This window comes from Pan paniscus, chromosome 11, assembly GCF_029289425.2.
Source record: "Pan paniscus chromosome 11, NHGRI_mPanPan1-v2.0_pri, whole genome shotgun sequence".
NCBI lineage: Eukaryota > Metazoa > Chordata > Mammalia > Primates > Hominidae > Pan > Pan paniscus.
Genome location: NC_073260.2, coordinates 11,176,656 through 11,198,659, shown reverse-complemented (window position 1 = coordinate 11,198,659; position 22,004 = coordinate 11,176,656). Strand labels below are relative to the sequence as shown.

The following is a 22,004-nucleotide window of genomic DNA, read 5'->3' as shown; positions in this document are numbered from 1 at the left end:
CCACTGTGGGCCCCGTGGGTGAGGGGCCATGTCCATGCTAACCCCGTTTCAGAGCGTGCTGCCCCTTACCCCACACCTCCCCGCCTGATGACATCCAGGCCACCTTGGGGGTGCATTCTGAAGCCAGGGGCAGGGCCAGGGGGGAGTGAGGAGGGGCTGTGCCGCCAAGAATCCAATTCCCCAGGACTCAGAGGGCTCCAGGCCTGCACTTATCACTTGGCTGCCTGTGTCAGGCCTGACAAGCCCCTGGTCCCCCACTGGCCGCAGAGGCAACCTCTCCAGGTCCGCATCATGCACAGGCACTCCCTCCCCAGCCCCTTCTCCCCGTGCAAGGTCAGAGGCCAGAGTGGGTGGGGTTCTGAGGAAACCCCATGGACAGACACACCACCCCGTTCACCCTCGGCTGGGCTAAGGAGAGATGCTGGCACTGTGAACCAGCCCCAGCCTCGGACCCCAAGGAGCAGGACAGGCCTGAGACCCAGGCCCACCAAATGCTGCCAAAGCCTCGGAAGTCTGGTCCAGACTCCCGGAAGAGGCCAGCTTGGTGCAGCCCCGGCTTTGAGAAAGGGATAGGACTGTTCACAAGCCCAGAGAGGCTCTAGGCTGAGAAAGTCACCCAGGGACTGCTAGCTGGCCAAGGGGATGGAAAGTGCACCCAGCACGCCTGGCCCTTGGGCTCCAAGTGGGGCAGCAGATCCAGTTTCCTAGCTTGGCCCAAGCAAGGCAGCTTCCTGTCACCCCCTGGGCCTGCTGAGCCTTTGAGGATCAAACCCTTAGGGCCTAGAAGGGCTTTGTGTTTCCTTCCAGGTCGCCATAGGTTTGAGTTTCCTATTGCCACTATTGAAAGAGGCAGGATGGCCAGCCGCAGTGGTTCACACCTGTAATCCCAGCACTTTGGGAAGCCGAGGCGGGCGGATCACCAGGTCAGGATATCGAGACCAGCCTGGCCAACATGGTGAAACCCTGTCTCTACTAAAAATACAAAAAAAATTGCTGAGCGTCGCAGCGTGCGCCTGTAGTCCCAGCTGCTCAGGAGGCTGAGGCAGGAGAATCACTTGAACCCTGGAGGCAGAGGTTGCAGTGAGCTGAGACTGCGCCACTGCACTCCAGCCTGGGCAACAGAGCGAGCGAGACTCCGTCTCAAAAAAATAAAAAATAAAAATAAAAAAAATAAGTGGCAGGAGGAGACAGACAAATATCTTGGCAGATAGGGGCAAGTCCCCAGTGAAACCCCACCTCCAAGCCAAAGACAGTTTAAAGCCTGAAAGCAACGCTACAACTCAAATCCACGGACCAGATTAAGACCCTGTCATCCATTTGGCACGCTTTCCTCTGATTGATCCCCACCCTTCTCCTATTTTTCATATACCTCCCCATCCCTAATTGTGCTTTTGTTTGTTTGTTTGTTTTATTTTGACATGGAGTCTTGCACTGTCAGCCGGGCTGGAGTGAAGTAGCACGATCTTGGCTCACTGCAACCTCCACTTCCCAGGTTCAAGAGATTCTCCTGCCTCAGCCGCCCAAGTAGCTGTAATTACAGGTGCCCATCACCATGCCTAGCTAATTTTTTTGTGTGTTTTTAGTAGAGACGGGGTTTCACCATGTTGGCCAGGCTGGTCTCGAACTCCTGACCTTGTGATCTGCCCGCCTTGGCCTCCCAAAGTGCCTAATTGGTTTTTTACACTGTCATGCCCACCTTTGAGTGGTGCCTTTGTTTTAGCCTTTGTTTTGCATACTCACAAGCCAATCAGCATGCACTCCCCATTCTGAGTCCAGAAAAGCCCTAGACCCAGCCACACTGAGGGAGAGACTGCCCAACTTGGGGTGCGGGACCACCCTCACATCCCCACTTTGCTGAGAGCTGTTCCATCACTCAACAAAATTATTCTCTGTCCTCCTCACCCTTTGATTGTCAGCGTATCCTCATTCTTCTTGGACTCCGGACAAGAGCTTGAGACCCACCAAGTGAGGGTACAAAGAAAGCTGTAACAGTGCTAGGGTTGAGCCAGCTCTGGAGCCACAGGCCAGAGCAGGTAACAGGGCTGACATCTTCCTGGACAGGGGTGTCACTGGCTGGGGGTCTCCGGCCGGCAGAATGACCAAGAAAAATCCTGTGTCACTATCATAAATCACCACAAACTGTGGGTTTAAAACAACACCTATATATTCTGGAGGTCAGAAGTTTGAAATCAGTTTCACTGGGCAGAAATGAGTGTCCACAGAGCTGTGCTTCCTCCAGAGGCTCTCAGGGAAGCTGCTCCCTGCCTTTCCCAGCTTCTCATGCTATCTTCCTTGCACCCCTTAGCCTGTGGCTCCTTCCTCCTTCAAAGGCAGTGGAGCATCAGCAAATCTCTTTCTCTGCTGAGGGCCTCACTCTCAGCCAAGGAGGGCAGGCTAGGCTGGGCACCGTGGCTCACATCTGTAATCTGAGCATGTGGGGAGGCTGAGGTGGGAAGATCACTTGAGTCCAGGAGTTTGAGACCAGCCTGGGCAAGATGGTGAAACTCTGTCTCTACAAAATTGAAAATATTAGCCAGGCGTGGTGGTAGTATGCCTGTAATCTCAGCTAATCTGGAGGCTGAGGTGGGAGGATCACTTGAGCCCAGGAGTTTGAGACCAGCCTGGGCAAGATGGTGAAACCCTCTCTCTACAAAAATAAAAATATTAGCTGGGTGTGGTGGTGGTGCACCTGTAGTCTCAGCTAATCCAGAGGCTGAGGTGGGGAGTTTGAGGCTGCAGTGAACTATGATTGTGCCACTGCACTACAGCCTGGGCCACACAGTAAGACTCTGTCTCTAAAAAAAATTAATTAATTAATTAAATTTTAAAAAGGAGGTGAGCCTGACCTGGATGAGAGGCCGTTCCCCAAAATTCTTTGGGTGCTGGTTCAATGTTCTTCTTGCTCTCGCTCAATCTAGTTCAGGGAGGAGAAGGCAGGGCTGACCATGTGCAAGTCGCTGGAGACCCTCACAGCAGGCTTCAGACTCCACCATGCCCCTGCCTTCCTCAGGTAGAACAGTGAGGGTGGCTTCTGGGACAAGAGAGGATTCCACCCCATTGTCATTGTCTGGGATACATGCTTGGGCCTGACCTGGCATTGAGGATGGCCTGCCCACAGGGACAGCCAGTGTGAGACCAGGTCCAGGCTGCTGCAGCCATGATGCCTCCATGCACTACAGCTACTGGAGTCTCAGTAGGTGAGCCCCTCTGCCTAGAACGTGGGCCTGATTCTCAGCTGGACCCCTGGGCAGGATCATAGCTCTGGGTCCAACCCAGGGGTGACACTTGCCGGCTGGGTGACTGTGGGCAAGCCGCCTTCTCCTAGCTGGAAGTAGAATGTGGGATGACAGCAGCTGGGCCGATTGTCATGAAGCCTTTCTTGATGAGCAGTCCATGAAGCACTCTGCCCACGGCCCTCCACCCTCCACTGCAGCACTCACAGGCGGGGGCAGCAAACCTTTCCTTTATTGGAGAATGTGACACACAGTCCTGGGTGGGTTTGAGGTGAGCTTGAACTAAGGGAAGCCTCACCCCTGTCCTGCCCCTGTCCCAGTTAAGGGGCTCTCCCTAAAATGAACTATTCCTACTTCTCTTTATTTTTTAAAAAATTAAATCTAGCCAGGAATGGTGGTTTACACTTGTAACCCCAGCACTCTGGGGGGCCAAGGCGGGTGGATCACCTGAGGTCAGGAGTTCAAGACGAGCCTGGCCAATATGGTGAAACTAAAAATACAAAAATTAGCCGGGCATGGTGGCATACACCTGTAATCCCAGCTACTCGGGAGGCTGAGGCAGGAGAATTGCTTGAACCCGGGAGGCAGAGGTTGCAGTGGGCCAAGGTCGCACCACTGCACTCCAGCCTGGGTGACAGAGTGAGACTCTGTCTCAAAAAAAAAAAAAAAAAAATTAAATTTGTATTTAATTTTTTTTCCTCTTTGGCTTCTCAAAGTTCAACTTAAAAAGGTAGCTCCAGGGGCCAGGCGCGGTGGCTTATGCCTATAATCCCAGTACTTTGGGAGGCCGAGGTGGGCGGATCACGAGGTCAAGAGATCGAGACCATTCTGACAAACATTGTGAAATCCCGTCTCTACTAAAAATACAAAAATTAGTTGGGCGTGGTGGCGTGTGCCTGTAGTCCCAGCTACTCAGGAGGCTGAGGCAGGAGAATCGCTTGAACCCAGGATGTGGAGGTTGCAGTGAGCCAAGATCGCGCCATTGCACTCCAGCCTGGCGACAGGGCAAGACTCCGTCTCAAAAAAAAAAAAAGAGGTAGGTTCAGGCCGGGCATGGTGGCTCACACCTGTAATCCCAGCATTTTGGGAAGCCAAGGCAGGTGGATCACCTGAAGTCAGGAGTTTGAGACCAGCCAGGGCAACATGGTGAAACCCCGTCTCTACTAAAAATAAAAAAAATTAGCTGGGTGTGGTGGCAGGCACATGTAATCCCAGCTACTCAGGAGGCCGAGGCACAAGAATTGCTTGAACCCGGGAAGGAGAGGTTGCAGTGAGCTGAGATCATGCCACTGCACTCCAGCCTGGGCAACAGAGCGAGACTCTGTCTCAAAACAAACAAACAAACAAAGGTAGGTCTGCTCCAGGCCAAACTTTTTATTTATTTATTTTTTGAGACGGATTTTCGCTCTGTTGTCCAGGCTGGAGTGCAGTGGTGCAGTCTCAGCTCACTGCAACCTCTGCCTCGTGGGTTCAAGTGATTCTCCCGCCTCAGCCTCCTGAGTAGCTGGGATTACAGGCGCACGCCACCACGCCCAGCTTATTTTTGTATTTTTAGTAGAGACGGGTTTTCACCATGTTGGTCAGGCTGGTCTCAAACTCCTGACCTCGTGATCCGCCCGCCTCGGCCTCCCAAAGTGCTGGGATTACAGGCGTGAGCCACCAGGCCTGGCCTTTTTTTTTTTTTTTTTTTTTTTTGAGACAGGGTCTTGCTCTGTTGCTTAGGCTGGAGTGCAAGGGCACGATCTCTGCTCACTGCAACTTCTGCCTCCCAGTTCAAGCGATTCTCCTGCCTCAGCCTCCTGAGTAGCTGGGACTACAGGCGTGTACCACCACACCTGGCTAATTAAACATTTTATTTTTAATTAATTAATTTATTTATTATTATTATTTTTTAAAGACAGGGTCTCACTCTGTTGCCCAGGCTGTAGTGCAGTGGTGCAGTCATAGCTCACTATAGCCTCGAACTCCTGGGCCCAAGTGATCCTCCTGCCTTAGCCTCCCAAACAGCTGCAACTAAGGTGCATGCCACCAGGTCTGGCTAATTTTTTTTGTGCTTTCTGTAGAGACGGGGGTGGGGGGGGCTGAGTGGGCGGGGGTGGGAGTAGGGTGTCTCACTATGTTTCCCAGGCTGGTCTCCAACTCCTAGGCTCAAGCAATCCTCCCACCTCGGCCTCCCGTAGCGCTGGGATTACAGGTGGGAGCCACCCCGCCTAGCTAATGTTCCTGTTTCTCTTGTCCAGAGCTGGAGTCCAGCCTGATTCCCACCCACAGGTTGTAACCAATGAGCCCTAAGAGAAGCGCTGAAAACCAGGAAGGCCCAGATCCAGGGGTAGGGGTGTTGGGTCCTCTCCACTGGGGTGCAGGCAGAGAGGCAAAGAGGAAGGAGACCCTTCGTGACTCTCAGCGAGGCTGTGAAGAGGAATATCCGGAAGCCACAAGAGGTATATCTGGAAGCCACAAGAGGTGTGGAAACCCCGTTTCCAAGGCTGGGCCCAGTAGCTCGTGCCTGTAATCCCAGCATTTTGGGAGGCTGAGGCGGGTGGATGGCTCGAGCTCGGGAGTTCGAGAGCAGCCTGGGCAACATGGCGAAACCCGCCCCCCCCCCACCCGTCTCCAAAAAATACAATAGCCAGAGTGGTGCAGCCGCCTGTAGTCCCAGCTACTCTGGAGGCTCAGGTGGGAGGATCGCTTCAGGCTGGGAGGCAGAGATCACCCCACTGCATTCCAGCCTGGAAGACAGGGCCAGGCCCTATCTCAAAAAATAGCAAGGAAACCCCGTTTTCGATTTCGCCAACGCGGAGGGGCCGAAGCAGCAGATGGGCTTGGACGGTCTCCCGCCGCTCCTCCCGGACCTCCCTACTCCTGGGCTTTTCCAGGGGCAGCCCCGTGGTGGCCCCGCCCAGCGCCCGGGAGAGGGGCGAGGCCGGGGACGGAATGGGCGGAGTTCGACTGTGAGGGAGGTGGAGGCGGGAGTCCGGTGGTGGGGGTGGAGTCTGGAGGTAGGGCGGGGCCAGAACAGCGGCGGGGGCGGAGTTCCGGCTGGGGGCGGGGCGGGGCGGGGCGGAGCGGGAGCTGCGGGATTCCGGCTTCAGGGGCGGGGCACCGGCCTCTGGGCGGAGATCTGCTGCCGCGTTCTACCCTTCCGGCCCGTGTTCTATCCGCCGCCTCCACCTTCCATCTGGCGCCGGCTTTCGGCGCGACGGTCGCCGCGTTCCATCGTCGCGCGGCCCTTCGGGCGCCCGAGCCCGCAATGTCGGGCCCCAACGGAGACCTGGGGATGCCGGTGGAGGCGGGAGCGGAAGGCGAGGAGGACGGCTTCGGGGAAGCAGGTGACCCGAGGGGGCTGCTGGAGCAACCTTGCATTTTCAGGGCTGCCCTCCCTGGAAGGGGAATCGAGATGGGGTCTCGGAAGGGAACAAAGAGCCCACCCATTCCGCCCCGAGTGGGTCCGGAGTTGTAGGTGCTGTCTCGGATGCAGGGCGAGCACCCGCGAGCTGGTCGCCAGCCCCGTGAGAGCTGCAGGTCACCAGTCCCGTTTTACAGATGGGGAAACTAAGGCAGCTTCGGGGACACTCGCCCTTGTGGGCCTTGCTCCACCACTTCCTTCAGTCCTGGGGGAGACCGAGGCACCTGAGGGAGGCAGGGTTGAGCTTAGCGGAGGGGCCGGGCCGGGACCTGGAGTGGGGGGCGCGGGGGCGTCGCTCTGCCGATTCAGCATCCCCAGCCACCCGGCTTTGCTGGTGTAGCCTCACAGCCTTGCCAAATGTCAGCAGCTTACAGAGCAGCCTTTTGCGTGCTTACGAGTGCAGGGGTGGGGTGTGAAGAGAACCATCGGCTCCCTTCTCACCTTCTTCAGCCTCAGTTTCCCCCTCTATAAAATAGGAATAACGATTAGTGTCTGCTGCACTGGGATGTGTCAGAATTAAATGCAAAAAAAAAAAAAAAAAAGGAAAATCCTTAGCAGGTTCTAGCATGCAAGAGTTCAGTAAATGGTTATCGTCATTATTCTCTTTGGTATAGTAAAGATTGGCATGTTAACATACACTGAGGATTTAGTAAATGTGGTGTAAGTATGGTGCATGCTCTTTGTTTTGTTTGGGGTAACAGCTTTATTGAGCTATACAACTTACCCATTTAAACTGTACAGTTCAGTAGGCTTTTGTGGATTCCCAGGGTTGTACATCCATCACAATAGTTTCAGGTAGTTCTGCATTGGGCAATGCTGTTGGGAGCATCAGGAAGAGCTTCCCAGGAGGTCACATTAAGTGGATGTTGGCAGACAGGACTTAGAACAGTGGGGAGGAGGGTGGTGTCCCAGGCAGAAGCAAAGGCCTGGAACTGGTAAGTACCCTTGACACAGATAAAGCCTGGCCTGGAGGGGTGTGGGGCACCTGCCTCCCCAGTTCCTCCTCCTAGCCTGTATCCCAGGACACAGAGTTCCAAATATTGATAATAATGACCATCCACTAAGTACTTGCTGTGGCCAGATCCTGTCTGAACTTTTTTTTTTTTTTTGAGTCGGAGTCTTGCTCTGTTGCCCAGGCTGGAGTACAGTGGCGTGATCTTGGCTCACTGCAACCTCCGCCTTCCGGGTTCAAGCGATTCTCATGCCTCAGCCTCCCGAGTAGCTGGGACTACAGGCGCCTGCCACCACGCCTGGCTAATTTTTATACATTTTTAGTAGAGACAATGTTTCACCATGTCGGCTAGGCTGGTCTTGAACTCCTGACCTCAGGTGATCCACCCGCCTTGGCTTCCCAAAGTACTGGGATTACAGGCGTGAGCCCCCACACCGGCCACTGTCTGAACTCTTGATATGTTTGAATCCTCACAACCTTTTTTATTTTCCCTTTTTTCCAGAAAGGTACAACTTGCTGGGGTAAAGCAGAGCTGAAATTCAAACCCAAGTGCCCCTGACCCCCAAGTCCAATCCTGAGTTTCGGCTGTTACCAACCTGGAGGACCCTGGGCAGATTCCTTCCTTCTGAGGCCTCGGTTTCCCTAGCTATATACCATGAGGGGTTTGGACTTTAAGATGCAGCCGATTTCCCAGGACGCTGTCGTCTGTGAGGGTGGCTGGCTTTAGGCAACGGGTGCCCTTTCCCAGAACACAGGCACATATGCACCCATAACCCAGATACGCTCCTCCAGCTCCTCCACCGGCTGCTTCCCCCTTGGTCTCAAGCTGGCAGCTGAGTGTATGTGAGTCATGGGCTGGCTCAGAACTGGGTCCCGCAGTGGGCACAGGCCCAGACCTTGAGTCCTCAGGGACACTGTGTTGCTGAGCAGGGCAGCTCTGGAGTGGCCGTGGAGGGGAGGGAGTGATGGTTTCTAGTGGAGACCAGGGAAGGCTTCTTGGAGGAGGCATTTTGAGCTGGTCCTTGAAGGGCTGTTGTGGTTGAGGCATTCTAGGTTGCAGGGATAGTTGAGCAATGGCGGAGAGGCTGGAAAGTCAGAGGCTTCATTCATTCACTCACTCAGTCATTCAACAAATGCTTATCGCAAAACTGTGAGGGCACCAGGGAGCCAGCAGCGAACACAGGACCGTTCATCTTTCGTGGGGAAACAGAACAGCACTCAGATAAGCACAGCAGTCAATCCTGGAGAGAAGGTCGTGGAGGGCTGAGGAGGGCTAGGGGCTCAGCATAGAGGCCTGATCCAGTCTGGGGCATTGGGTGGGCTCCCGGTGGTGACATCCATACTGAGACTTGAAGGATGAGTGGGACTCATCCAGGAGGAGAGAAGGGAAGGAAGATGGGAGGACCCAGCACATTCCAGGCAGAGACAGCAGCATGTTCAAAGGGCCTGAGGTAGGTAAAGGCAGGTGTGAGAGAGGAAAGGAAGAGGCAGGGAGGCAGGGCTAGCTAGGAGGCAGGGGCTGGAGACTCCGCTGGGTGTTTTATCCTGAGGGAGCCACAGAAGGGCTGGCGAACAGGGCCCATCTGGGGACAGAGGCCTTGAATGCCCAACTCAGGAATGTGGGCTCTGGCCACTAAGCAGCTGCTGCAGGAAGTGCAGAGACTTGGCATCTGGCAGGACTTCCCATATAGGACACTGGCTCGCCACCCTATGACCACCCTAACCCTAGAAAAAAGGATGCAATACTAAAGTGTCATTCATTCAAAGCCACTCCTCTTTTGGTATCCACCCATTTTCCAGACGGTGACACTGAGGCTCAGGAAGCAGTAGGGACTTGCACAAAGCCCTTTGGGAAGCAGGCTGGGAAACAGTGGAGGGAGGGTGTCCATTAGCCCCAAGGAGACACAGGATCTGGGCTCTGTCTTTCGCCTTCCTCCCAGAATACGCTGCCATCAACTCCATGCTGGACCAGATCAACTCCTGTCTGGACCACCTAGAGGAGAAGAATGACCACCTCCACGCCCGCCTCCAGGAGCTGCTGGAGTCCAACCGGCAGACACGCCTGGAGTTCCAGCAGCAGCTCGGGGAGGCCCCCAGTGATGCCAGCCCCTAGGCTCCAAGAGCCCCCAACCGGGACCCAACCCTGCCTCCCTGGGCCAGGCTCTGGCCTGGGCACTCACCCCCTGGCTTAGACACCTTCTCAAGGGCTGGCCTTCAGGGACCCCTGGTGGGTCTGCCTGCCTGGGCCACCCTTCCTGCCTGGGCCTCCCCTTGGCCTACCTGGGCCAGCCCCCACCGCCTGGCATGCCCTCCTGGGGCCAAGAGTGGGCCTGCAACCCACCCACTTGCCTGCCCACCCAACTCCTGGGCGCTCCCCACTCTGCCCAGGCCTTGAGTGTCCACATTAAATGGGTCTCCCACACCGCTGTGCCTCTCTCCTCTGTATCCCAGGACGAGAACCCCAGCAGCTGCTGGAGGCGAACAGGACCGTCTAGGTGTTCAGGTGTTGATCCTATACTGGCGGCTCAGAGGCCAGGTGGTAGGGCTGGGGTTCTTGGTCACCTGTACTTCTGGACACAGAAGGTGCAGGTGAGGGCAGGGCTTCCTCCCTACCTGATACATTCCTGGCCAGCAGCTGCTTCCTAGCCCAGAAGCCCAGTTGAGACTGTTGGACATGCTGTGTGACCTTGTGTGATGCTCTCAGCCTCTCTGGGTACTAGGGCCTTTCACCAAGACAGCCAACATGCTAAGACATGCTATGCAGCCTCAGCATTGCCCTCCCACTCTTGGCCTGTCTCCCCAGTAATAGGGTTGGTCTGGTCGTTTATCTCTATGGGTCTTTCTAATGAGGAAATAGCAGAAGTAAAGGGCCAACTCAGCCCAGGCCCCATCCATCCATGATTCATCTTAGGGTCGCCTGACCAGGAGGGTGGGGTGCCTGCTAGTGAACCAAGAAGAGAACCAGAGGGCCTGAGCAGCAAGGACCCCACTCCTGGACTCCAAAGGGTGCAGCTGGAGAGACAGGCCAGCATGGGTCGGAGAGCTCAGGCCCGGGTCAAATCCCAGCCACTTACCAACTGCATGGTCTTCAGCAAGTCACTTGACCTTGCTAGGCCTCCAGCCAAAGGAACTTCCCCAGCTCTGATACGTTATTAAGAGGGAAACTTGGCCACGCACAGTGGCTCACACCTATAATCCCAGCAGTTTGGAATGCCACAGTGGGCGGATTGCTCGAGCCCAGGAATTTGAGACCAGCCTGGGGAACATGGCAAAACACCATCTCTACCAAGAACATACGAAAAATTACCCAGGCGTGATGGCGCACGCCTGTGGTCCCAGCTACTCGGGAAGTTGAGGTGGGAGGATGGCTTAAGCCTGGGAGGCAGAGGTTGCAGTGAGCCAAGATTGGCACCACTGTACTCCAGTTTGAGCAACAGAGCCAGACCCCACCTCAAAAAAATAAAAATTAGCCATGTGCGGTGGCTCACGCCTGTAATCTCAGCACTTTGGGAGGCCAAGGCAGGCAGATCATTTAAGGTCAGGAGTTCAAGACCAGCCTCGCCAACATGGCGAAACCCTGTCTATACTAAAAATACAAAAAGTTGGGCGTGGTGGTGTGCACCTGTAATCCCAGCTCCTCAGGAGGCTGAGGTAGGAGAATCACTTGAACCTGGGAGGTGGAGGTTTCAGTGAGCTGAGATCGGGTCATTGCACTCCATCCTGAGAGACAGTGAGACTCCATCTCAAAAAATAAATAAAAATTAAAATTAAAAAATTTTTTTTGAGATGGAGTCACCTAGGCTGGAGTGCAATGGCACGATCTCGGCTCACTGCAACCTCTGCCTCCCAGGTTGAAGCGATTCTCCTGCCTCACTGTCTCAGCCTCCCGAGTAGCTGGGATTACAGGTGCGCGCCACCATGCCTGGCTAATTGTATTTTCAGTAGAGACGGGATTTCTCCATGTTAGCCAAGCTGATCTCAAACTCCTGACTTCAGGTGACCCGCCCACCTCAGCATCCCAAAGTACTGGGATTATAGGCATGAGCCACCCCGCCTGGCTCAAAAATTAAATTTTTTTTTTTTTGAGATGGAGTCTCACTCTTTTGCTCAAGCTGGAGTGCACAGGCACGATCTCGGCTCACTGCAACCTCCACCTCCCGGGTTCAAGCAATTCTCCCTGCCTCAGCCTCCCGAGTAGCTGGGATTACAGGCGCCCGCCACAACACCCAGCTAATTTTTGTATTTTTTAGTGGAGACGGTTTTGCCATGTTGGCCAGGCTGGTTTTGAACTCCTGACCTCAGGTGATCCACCCGTCTCAGCCTCCCAAAGTGCTGGGATTACAGGTGTGAGCCACCGCGCCCCGCCTAAAAATTTTTTTAAAAGAGGGAAACCGAAGTTCAGACAGGTGAAGTGCCTCATGATCCAGAGTCCCTGGTTCCCAGGGAGCCTGTCTGGCCTTCTGGTTCTGCCACCACATGGCCCAGAGAGGCTGGGTGCTCGCTGAGAGTTGGCTGGGGTGCCCCCCTTCCCCTATCCACCCAGACAGAAGTACTGGTGGGAACTGCACAGCCAAACTACCTTGTTTTATTGGATTTTGAGTAAAAACATGAACCATGTCAAAGTTTCCAGGCAGACTCCTAAAAAGCATTAGCAGATCTGGACCCAGGCAGGCCAGGGACAGGGAGGTCCCTCTATCAGGTTTTGAGGCGGGTTGAGCGCCGAGGTAGTGGGGGCTGGGAGGGTCGAGCCGTCACCTTGCTGGGTGTTTTGTCCTGGGTGTTGGGCTGGGAGGGTGGGCGGCCGCTGGAGGTGAACAGGGCTGTCAAAGCGTTCCGGGCGTTGATTGCGCACCGGCGGCTCACAGGTCGGGTGGTGGGGCTGGGGTTCTTGGCCGCCTTGTATTTCTGGATACAGAAGGTGCAGGTAAGGTCAGGGTCTCCTCCCTACATGGTATGCTCCTGGCCAGCAGCTACTTCCCCAGCTCTGGCTGAGACAGTATTAGTGTGTTCTGTGACCCTGCGTGATACACTCGGCCTCTCTGGGCCGTCTCTGGAGCTAACAGCCTGGCACTCAGCATCCCCTTGAACAATAAGAGCCCAACCCCACCCCAGCTCTAATTCTCTCCCTGTTGGTGCAGGGGTGGTGCCTGGGGGTTGAGGCCCTGCACAAGAGGGAGTGGCCACTAGCCACCCGGATCAGCTTGGATTAAGACTAAGTCTGTGGCCAGGGGAGGACAGGGCAGGATGTCCGGCTCACCTGCAGGTTCTCAAAGTGGCCCAGGGACTTGCAGTGGGAGAGCTGTGCCCCTGAGTTGCTGTGATAGAACTTGTGGCAGATGCGGCAGATATAGCCCATCACGGGCACCAGGAAGTCCACACCTGTAGGATGGGATGGCAGGGTCTGCACTCACATCCCTGTACCAGCGAGGTGTCTCTCCCTCTCTAGGGGCCCATGTGCTCCCCAACCCTCTAGGCAGGGGCAGAAGAGAAGGCTTCCCAGCCAGAATGCCATGGCTGGGATATGGGAGGGTCATGTGGAGGCTGGGCCCAAGGGCTGAAGCTCCTGCAGGTGGGCTCAGAGCTGGGGCCTTACCATATGCAGTATTGGGGCTGTAGGTCTCCGAGCCCTTCCACTCCTCTCTGGATATATCTCTGGACCTCACCTGAAAACATGCAAGTGTGGGCCTCGGATCTGGCTTCCCCTTGACGCCTCCCAGACACAGGTCGGGGGCCTAGAGACCACCAATGCCCTCGGACACACAGAATCCCCTTGATTTCCAGGAGGTAGTGGGTGGCATTCTCTGAGCCTTTGCACATGGTGATCCTGCCTCCCAGAGTGCTCTTCCCAATCTATACTTTCTAGACTCTGTTCAACTAGCCCCCTCCTCCAGGAAGCCCTCCTGCTCCTACAGGCGCCATAATCCACGCCAGGTGTGCCCAAGACATCATGTGTCATTTGACTGAATCCTCATAACAGCCCTCTATGGCTACACACATTTTGCTAAGAAGAAACTGAGGCCCAGGGACATTAACTCACTTGTCTAGGGTTGCACAGCTGGTTTGTGGAGGAGCTGGGCAGGGAACCCTGTAGGTCTAAGCCGTAGTTCACACTCTTAACCATGAGCCCCCTGCTAACTCCCTGAGGTCCTATCCAATACTGCAGTGACCTTGGTCCTAGGGGGTGGGTTTCAAGGGATCAAAGACTGCATTTCACCTGCTGGATGTGAGATGAGGTCATCTGACTCTGGCCGTGTCAGCCCTAGCAGGCCTAGCAGTGCCCTCCACCACTCACCAGGCAAACAAATGTGGCTTCCAAGAAGGACAACCACCCCCGTTTGCTAAGCCCTTCCTAGGACCAAGCTGTGGGCCCTGGGCTTCCCTGATAGTCCAAGTTCAGGTTGTTACTTCTGAGCAGAGGCAACTGAGGCTCAGAGAGGCCAAGTGGCTTGCCTGAGATGATGTGACTACTGAGCAATGAAGCTGGGCCTCATACTACCCTGCCTAGGACTGCAGGCCCCCCCCCACAACGCTTCCTCCCCAGCCCCTCAATACCCCACTTTGGCTGCCAGAGGCTATGAGCAGCCCCAGCTGGCCCCTCACCACCCTGGACTATAACTGGGTCAGCCTTTGAGGGCAAGGACCAGGCCTTGGCCCTCATGGGTCCCTGCGTCCAGCACCAGGGCCTGACCTAGAACACACTCTGGAAACGTGTTAAACTGCAAAGAATCTGGCTGGGCATGGTGGCTCACGCCTGTAATCCCAGCACTTTGGTAGGCCGAGGTGGGTGGATCACCTGAGGTCAGGAGTTTGAGACCAGCCTGGCCAACACGGTGAAACCCCGTCTCTACTAAAAATACAAAAATTAGCCGGGCGTGGTGGCGGGCACCTGTGATCCCAGCTACTTGGGAGGCTGAGGCATGAGAATCGCATGAACCCAGGAGGTGGAGGTTTCAGTGAGCCGAGATCGCACCATTGCACTCTAGCCTGGGCGACAGAGCGAGATTCCGTCTCGAAAAAAAAAAGAAAAAAAAAAACTGCAACGAATCCAAGCTCCTCCAGCTCCTCATTCATGAGAGACAGGGTAGCTGCGGCATTGGAAACGTGGACTCTGAAGTTTTACTTCCTGCCATCCAATCTGATGAGATTCAGCCAGGATAGTGCTTGGTACACACGCCTGGAACACACTAAGTGCTCAAAAAGATGTCTGCTGCTGTCAGTCTCACCATTATCATCACCATCATCTGACTTTTCCTTTGCACACTACACAGTTTCCCACCTCCGTGCCTTTACTGATGCTGTTCCCTTTCCCTTCCTCCACACAGGTCCAAATTTCAGTCAGGCTTTGCATATTTTAACTGCCACCCTCTAGTCATCATGCATAATTACATAGTCATGCAGAAGGCAGTTGACAGTAATCAGTTGTGGCATGCATTAGTGCCCACAGATGCCAGCCCAGTGTCTGGCCTCCGGGAGGTGGGATGAGGTCTGTCCTAGGCTGGGAATCCAGCACCAAGCCCGCCTCCCACACCCTCCCCCCAGCACCTGCTTGCAGAGTTCCTCCTCAACCTCGATCTCTTCTTCATCCTCATCATCCTCTTCCTCTTCTTCATCACCCTCGAAGCAACCCACAGCGTCCACTGTAATGAAGTGGTCCTCATCTTGGCCAGCAATCTCTTTCTCAAGCGACTTCAGCTGCCCAGGGAGTAGGCAAGGGGCTCAGGTCAGCTCTGAACAGCCAGGGGGCCATGCCCTACCCACCCCACCCCTCCCCTGAGAGTCCCAATCCCTGCAGACCCGCTGTGAGTTTGGGCTGGCATAAACCTCAACTTGCTACACAGCCTTGGCCAAGGCTCTGTACCTCTCTGGGCCCATGTCCTCTGAGGGAGCTCAGGTTACCTCCTTGGCTTTGTCCTTATGCCCCTGGGACTTCACGTGCTCCACAAACTTGCGAGGGGTTTTGAAGTAGCGGTTGCAAACGGTGCAGAAGGGTCGCAAGGATTGTTTGGCAATCTGGAAAAAGGCAGGCCAACCAAGCAGTGTCCCCAGCTGCAAGCCCCCTGACTAGCACCCAGGCAGGGCCCGGCAAGAGCTCACCTCCCCCGGGCAGGCCCACCATATCTGTAACAAGCCGGGCTGTGCTCCACCCCTGCACTGGAACGTGGGCAAACACATCTCTTCGTGGTGTGGGTGGCTGAGAGATGGGATGGCAGATGGCAACACAGAGACAGGACAGACACAGAGAGAAGACGAGAGAGAGGGCAGCTGCCCAAATAACCCCTGTGAGCCCCGTGGCTGAATGGCAGGTGAGATGGGGCCTGGCCTACACTGGACAGATGGGGAACCTGAAGCCCGAAGAAGAAACAAGACTGACTCCTCCAGAAACTGCATTGTGGGTTATGGGTGTGCAGGGGCAAAGAGGAACGTTTACTTTCCAACTGGGGCTCTGTGTTGTCTGGACTCCACTTGCAGACGGCAGTGCGGGTGCCTCTGCAGCGTGCAGGCCCTCCTACCTTGTGGTCCTGTGTCCTGCGGTGTTGGATCAGGTCCCCCATGTAGTAGAGCTGGCAGGTGTTGCACCAGCGCCTTGGTGGAGGCTCCCTGAATGACAACAGTCAAAGCAAGTACAATGTGACGCCAGAAAGACAGCAGCTGTCTGAGAGCGCTCCATAAATGTAATCCATTCCAATAGCAACTCCCACAGGATCTCTTAGGGAGGCTTAACAAAATGGTTCTGAGGTTCATCTGGATGAGTACTTAAGCAGAAATAACTCAGGAAACTTTAGGGGGAAGGGGAATGAAGCACTGGGGATACCAACCTTTAAAATGAAAACCACAAGCTACAATAGATAAAACTGTGTAGTGTGATGTACATCCTGACAGTGTATCAGTGGGAAAGAATGGAAAGTCCTAAACAGGTTCAAATATCGGTAAGAATTCAGCTTCACCAGCCTGGGCAACATGGGGAAACCCCATCTCTAGCAAAAATACAAAAAATTAGCCAGGCATGGTGGCTCATGCACCTGTGGTCCCAGGTACTCAGGAGGCTGGGGTGGGAGGATGGCTTGAGCCTGGGAGGCAGAAGTTGCAGTGAACCAAGATAGCGCCACTGCACTCCAACCTGGGTGACAGAGTGAGACCCCCCATCTCAAAAAAAAGAATTCCGCTTCTGATAAATTGGTATTGAAAAGCATAGATTATACAACAAGTTATGTCAGAACAATTTGTTGTCTACTTGGAGAAGAAACGCCTTCTGCTTCCACCTTCTACCTTACTTGAAAATGAATTCTAGCTGAACTACCAGAGATTCAGGCATAAAAATAAAAACCATATACTTTAAAAAGGGAGGCCGGGCATAGTGGCTCACACCTGTAATCCCAGTCCTCAAGGCAGAAGGACTGCTTGAGCCCAGGAGTTTGAGACCAACCTGAGTAACATAGCAAGACCCCATCTCTACAAAACATAAAAAACATTAGCTGGGTTTGGTGGCACATGCCTGTAGTCCTAGCTGCTCAGAAGCTGAGGTGGGAGGATTGCTTGAGCCCAGGAGGTCGAGGCTGCAGTGAACCATGACTGCCACTGCACTCCAGCTGGGGCAACACAAGACGCTGTCTCAAAAATAAATAATAAATAAATAAAAAGGGGGCCAGTCGCAGTGGCTCATGCCTATAATCCCAGCACTTTGGGAGGCTGAGGCAGGAGGATCGCTTGAGCCTAGAAGTCCAAGACCAGCCTAGGCAACATAGTAAGATCTTGTCTCTATATAAAATAAAATTAGTCAGGCATGGTGGTGTGCACCTATAGTCCTAGTTACTTGGAAAGTTGAGGTGGGAGAATTCCTTGAGCCCAGGAGGTTAAGGTTGCAGTGAGCCGAGATCACCATTGCCCTCCAGCCTGGGTGACAGAGAGAGACCCGGTCTCAAAAAATAAAATAAAATAGGGCCGGGCACGGTGGCTCACGCCTGTAATCCCAGCACTTTGGGAGGCCAAGGCAGGCACATCATAAGGTCAAGAGTTCAAGACCAGCCTGACCAACATGGTGAAACCCCTCTCACTAAGAATACAAAAAAAAAAAAAAATTAGCCGGGTGTGGTGGCACGCGCCTGTAATCCCAGCTACTCGGGAGGCTGAGGCAGGAGAATTGCTTGAACCCAGGAGGCGGAGGTTGCAGTGAGCCAAGATCGCGCCACTGCACTCTAGCCTGGGCAAAAGAGCAAGACTCCGTCTCAGAAAATAAATAAATAAATAAATAAAATAATATTTATTTTACAAGGGGAGAGCAACTATTTAATCTTGGGTTGGGAAAGATCATTGCAACATATAACATCAAAGCCAGAAATCATAAAGGAAAAAACTGATAGATCCGATTGCATAAAAATTTAAAACTTCTACATGTTGAAAGATATAAGAAAATTAAAAAGCAAACAAATGTCAATGACAAGGGCTGTGCTATCACTGGCCAGAGTGTATCCTTTATGTAGGCAGCTTCTTAAACCAAGGCTGGGCATACCGCTGGTTCACACCTGTAATCCCAGCACTTTGGGAGGAGGGTTCCTTGAGCTCAGGAGTTCTGAGGCTGCATTGAGCTGTGATCACACCACTACGCTCCAGCCTGGGTGACAGAGTGAGACACTGTCTCAAAAAAAAAAAAAAAAAAAAGAAAAAGAAAAAAGAAAAGCCAAATACATGTAAAACCCTGGCCGGGCATGGTGGCTCATGCCTGTAATCCCAGCACTTTGGGAGGCCAAGGCAGGCGGATCACTGAGGTCAGGAGTTCAAGACCAGTCTGGCCAACATGGTGAAACCCTGTCTCTACTAAAAATACAAAAAAAATTATCCAGGCGTTGTGGCAGGCACCTGTAATCCCAGCTACTTAGGAGGCTGAGGCGGGAGAATTGCTTGAACTGGGAGACGGAGGTTGCGGTGAGCCAAGATTGCGCTCCACTGCACTCCAGCCTGGGTAACGGAGCGAGACTCCCTCTCAAAAAAAAACCAAAAAAAGTGTCTCACTCAGCGAAAATAAGGACTGTCTATAAAATATGCAAATACACAATTTTTCATAAATTTTAGGGGACACATGTCCACTGATAAAGCCCTGTAAGAGCTCTGCTGGGGAGGGCTGCTTAGAGACAGAAAGTGTTCGTGTTGTCATGTAGCATGATTCCGATTTTTATTTTTAAAGATTGTATAAATCCAGAAAGGATCACAAGAAGAACTAGGTCAAAATGTAAACAGTGTTTATCTCTGGGTAATGGGATTATGGGTGATTTTTATCTTCTCATGTGTCTGTGTCCTTGTATTTTCAAAACGTTATATAATGAGCGAATTATTTTTAAAATCAGAAAAAAAAATTTTTTTGTAGTCAAAAAAGGCACATCAGCCACACAGTGAGAGTACCAGGTTTTAGATTTTAGGATTTAGGGACATTTACTGTCCTCAGTAAAATCTTCTTAATACTGCTGCAAGCAACAAAATCAGACTTTAAAGCAGCTTGCTCCAGGCTGGAGTGCAGTGGCATGATCAAGGCTTACTGCAGCCTCCACCTCCTGGGCTCGAGCAATCCTCCCACCTCAGCCTCCTAAGTAGCCAGGGCTACAAGTGCATGCCACCAGGCCTGGCTAATTTTTTTTTTTTTTTTTTGAGACGGAGTCTCGCTCTGTCGCCCAGGCTGGAGTGCAGTGGCGCGATCTTGGCTTACTGCAAGCTCCGCCTCCTGGGTTCAGGCCATTCTCCTGCCTCAGCCTCCCAAGTAGCTGGGACTACAGGCGCCTGCCACCACGCCCGGCTAATTTTTTGTATTTTTTAGTAGAGACGGGGTTTCACCGTGTTAGCCATGATGGTCTCGATCTCCTGACCTCATGATCCACCCGCCTCAGCCTCCCAAAGTGCTGGGATTACAGGCGTGAGCTACCGCGCCCGGCCAGCTAATTTTTTTATAGTTTACAGAGACACGGGTCTCATGACGGGCTGGTCTTGAACTCCTAAACTCAAGCAATCCCCCCACCTCAGCCTCCCAAAGTGCTGGGATTATAGGTGTGAGCCACCATGCCAGCCTGGCTCTATTTTTCAATGTGCATTTTGATCTCTGTGAGAGGAAAACACAACAAATGAAGAAAGGGGGTGGGGAGAGAACATGGTCATCAAACAGGCAGACACCTTGTGCCAGTGTCACATCTGAGGCTGCCCAGAAACGGCCAACGCAGGCCGGGCATGGTGGCTTGCACCTGTAATCCCAGCACTTTGGGAGGCCAAGGCGGGCGGATCACAAGGTCAGGAGATCAAGACCATCCTGGCTAACACAGAGAAACCCTGTCTCTACTAAAAATACAAAAAATTAGCCGGGCCTAGTGGTAGGCGCCTGTAGTCCCAGCTACTCGGGAGGCGGAGGCAGGAGAATGGCGTGAACCCAGGAGGCGGAGCTTGCAGTGAGCCAAGATCGCGCCACTGCACTCCAGCCTGGGTGACAGAGCGAGACTCCATCTCAAAAAAACAAACAAACAAACAAACAAAAAACAAAGAAATAGCTAAGGTAGGCAAGGGCTTAGTTCACAGCACCTGCCCTGTGGGCTTTGAGGAGGGAGGAGAGGGGCACCCCCACCAGCTAAGGTATTGGGATCCAGCCTTCAGCCCCATTCCTGGGAACACCCCCCTGCCTTCCATGGGGAAATGTATTTCCATGTGGTTTGGGTAGAGCTGGCCTGCCTAGGCCTAGCCAGTCAGAACGCCTCATCCCTGGCCAGGGGATTGCTTCAGAAACGTGCACGTGACCACAATCAGATTAACCAGCATTTCCCCTAGAAACTGTTCTGCTACCGCAGACACAGGTGACTGCCCTTCCTTGGAGGTCACTGTGCAGGGAGGCTGGGGCTATGGGTACCTGGTGCCCACTGTAGTGAGAGATGGAGCCTCTCTAAGAAATGGTATCCCCTGGGTCCAGCTGTATCTCTTATATTCCCACTAACCTAAGCCAGAAACATTGTTCCTTTTTGCTCAAGCTAATTTCTGTCTTATAGAAATTAGAATTTTTTTCACTTACAACTGTGAAGAACCCCCACTGATGCAGGAAGACAGTATTGATGTCTTTGTGTTGGGGACCAAGGTGAGGGGGTCGTAGGTAGGGACTGGAGGGACTTTTTAAATTTTTGTTGTTGTTTTTGAGACAGAATCTCTCTGTCACCCAGGCTGAAGTGCAGTGGCGCGATCTCGGCTCACTGCAACCTCCGCCCCCAGGTTCAAGCAATTCTCCTGCCTCAGCCTCCCGAGTAGCTGGGATCACAGGCATGCACCACCATGCCCAGCTAATTTTGTATTTTTAGTAGAGAGGGGGTTTCACCATGTTGGCCGGGCTGGTCTTGAACTCCTGACCTCAGGTGATCCGCCCATCTCAGCTTCCCAGAGTGCTAGGATTACAGGCCTGAGCCACTGCGCCTGACCATAATGTTCTTGATGGCCTCAGGGCCAAGTAGGATTCAAGAGAAGACTTCATGGAGAGATAACATTGGGAGAGGGTTTGATGAATCCCCGACACCTCAAGTTTGTTAACTGCTTGTGCTACGTATGTCCTTTTAGTTTTCTTCTGTGTCACAAGATCTATTTTTACACAAACAGGCTCATTCTGCAGATGCAATTTTGAATCCTGTTTTACTTTGACATTGCATCACCTTTCCACATTATTATAAATTCTCCAGTTATTCTATTTATTCATTGTTCCACGAGCTGGATGGGCTTTTTCATCATCTAACCAGTCCCCTACTTTCGAGTATTTTAGATCATTTCCCGTTAGATTTTTTCATCATGATACTAATAGCAAATAATGTCTTGGTGAGTCATCATTCTCCTGTGTTTATGATTATTTCAACCAAGTAGAAAACCACTCAAGGATGCTCTTCTCAAAGTGAGAAACAGCTAACAGAGACACAGCCTGCCCTTGCAGAGAGAGAGCTCCCTGTCACACAAGGCAGGCAAGCGGAGGCCAACCAAGAGCCCTTCCTGTCCCCTCAGCCCCACCTGGAAGCTTCAAATTGTGACCTCTGTAAAATTAGGACAGAGCCCATGACCACTGACTCAAGGGACCGTCCAGCCTATGAAAGTGTTTGATTTGCTCTCCGTAGGGTTTGTTTTGTTTCAATTCTGAACTAGCTGTTAACATTTTGAAATTGGGAGATTTCACATACAAACCTGGATTTCTGGATTCTTCTTAAAACTAAGAGATCCGGAGATGAGAAGCAGCTGTCTCCTGAGACAGAGCCTGTGTCCCCGCTGTGGCCCTAGCTAACATGGTCCTGCTGCTGAGATGACACATCCCAGCCCTTGCACACCTCTATGACTGCCCACAGAGTCCTGAAAGCACCTCTGGCTGCCTGCCAGGCCCTCCCACCCCAGTATAGTTCCAGACCCCAGGAGGGCTGAAGTTTCT

General features: G+C 53.2%; 2 protein-coding genes across 49 annotated transcripts in view; one reads left to right on the top strand and one right to left on the bottom strand.

The window, feature by feature from the left end:
• Positions 1 to 6,270: 6,270 nt before the first annotated feature.
• BBLN (bublin coiled coil protein) lies at positions 6,271 to 10,013 on the top strand. Its single transcript, XM_003822319.5, has 2 exons — positions 6,271 to 6,562; positions 9,532 to 10,013. The coding sequence occupies exons 1-2, from the start codon at positions 6,484 to 6,486 to the stop codon at positions 9,702 to 9,704; spliced, it is 252 nt and encodes an 83-aa protein (XP_003822367.1). The 5' UTR covers positions 6,271 to 6,483; the 3' UTR covers positions 9,705 to 10,013.
• Positions 7,717 to 22,004, bottom strand: part of CIZ1 (CDKN1A interacting zinc finger protein 1) — a 42,723-nt gene continuing 28,435 nt past the window's right edge. For 32 of the 48 annotated variants that reach the window (XM_063594174.1, XM_063594177.1, XM_034929173.3 and 29 more), the window contains 6 exons: positions 16,102 to 16,189; positions 15,488 to 15,601; positions 15,134 to 15,283; positions 13,185 to 13,254; positions 12,849 to 12,970; positions 12,155 to 12,496 (listed from right to left, as the gene is read on the bottom strand). In XM_063594174.1, the coding sequence (XP_063450244.1) occupies positions 12,287 to 12,496; positions 12,849 to 12,970; positions 13,185 to 13,254; positions 15,134 to 15,283; positions 15,488 to 15,601; positions 16,102 to 16,189 (754 nt within the window). In that variant the 3' untranslated portion in view covers positions 12,155 to 12,286. Of the gene's footprint in view, positions 9,038 to 12,154; positions 12,497 to 12,848; positions 12,971 to 13,184; positions 13,255 to 15,133; positions 15,284 to 15,487; positions 15,602 to 15,704; positions 15,783 to 16,101; positions 16,190 to 22,004 lie in introns of those variants that run through there. The other 16 variants (XM_063594178.1, XM_055117178.2, XM_055117196.2 and 13 more) reach the window with 3 other exon arrangements.

Coding starts and splice junctions, on each gene's coding strand:
- BBLN (XM_003822319.5), top strand. CDS start 6,484: ATGTCGGGCCCCAACGGAGACCTGGGGATGCCGGTGGAGGCGGGAGCG. Junction 6,563..9,531: donor GGACGGCTTCGGGGAAGCAG/GTGACCCGAGGG, acceptor CCTTCCTCCCAG/AATACGCTGCCATCAACTCC.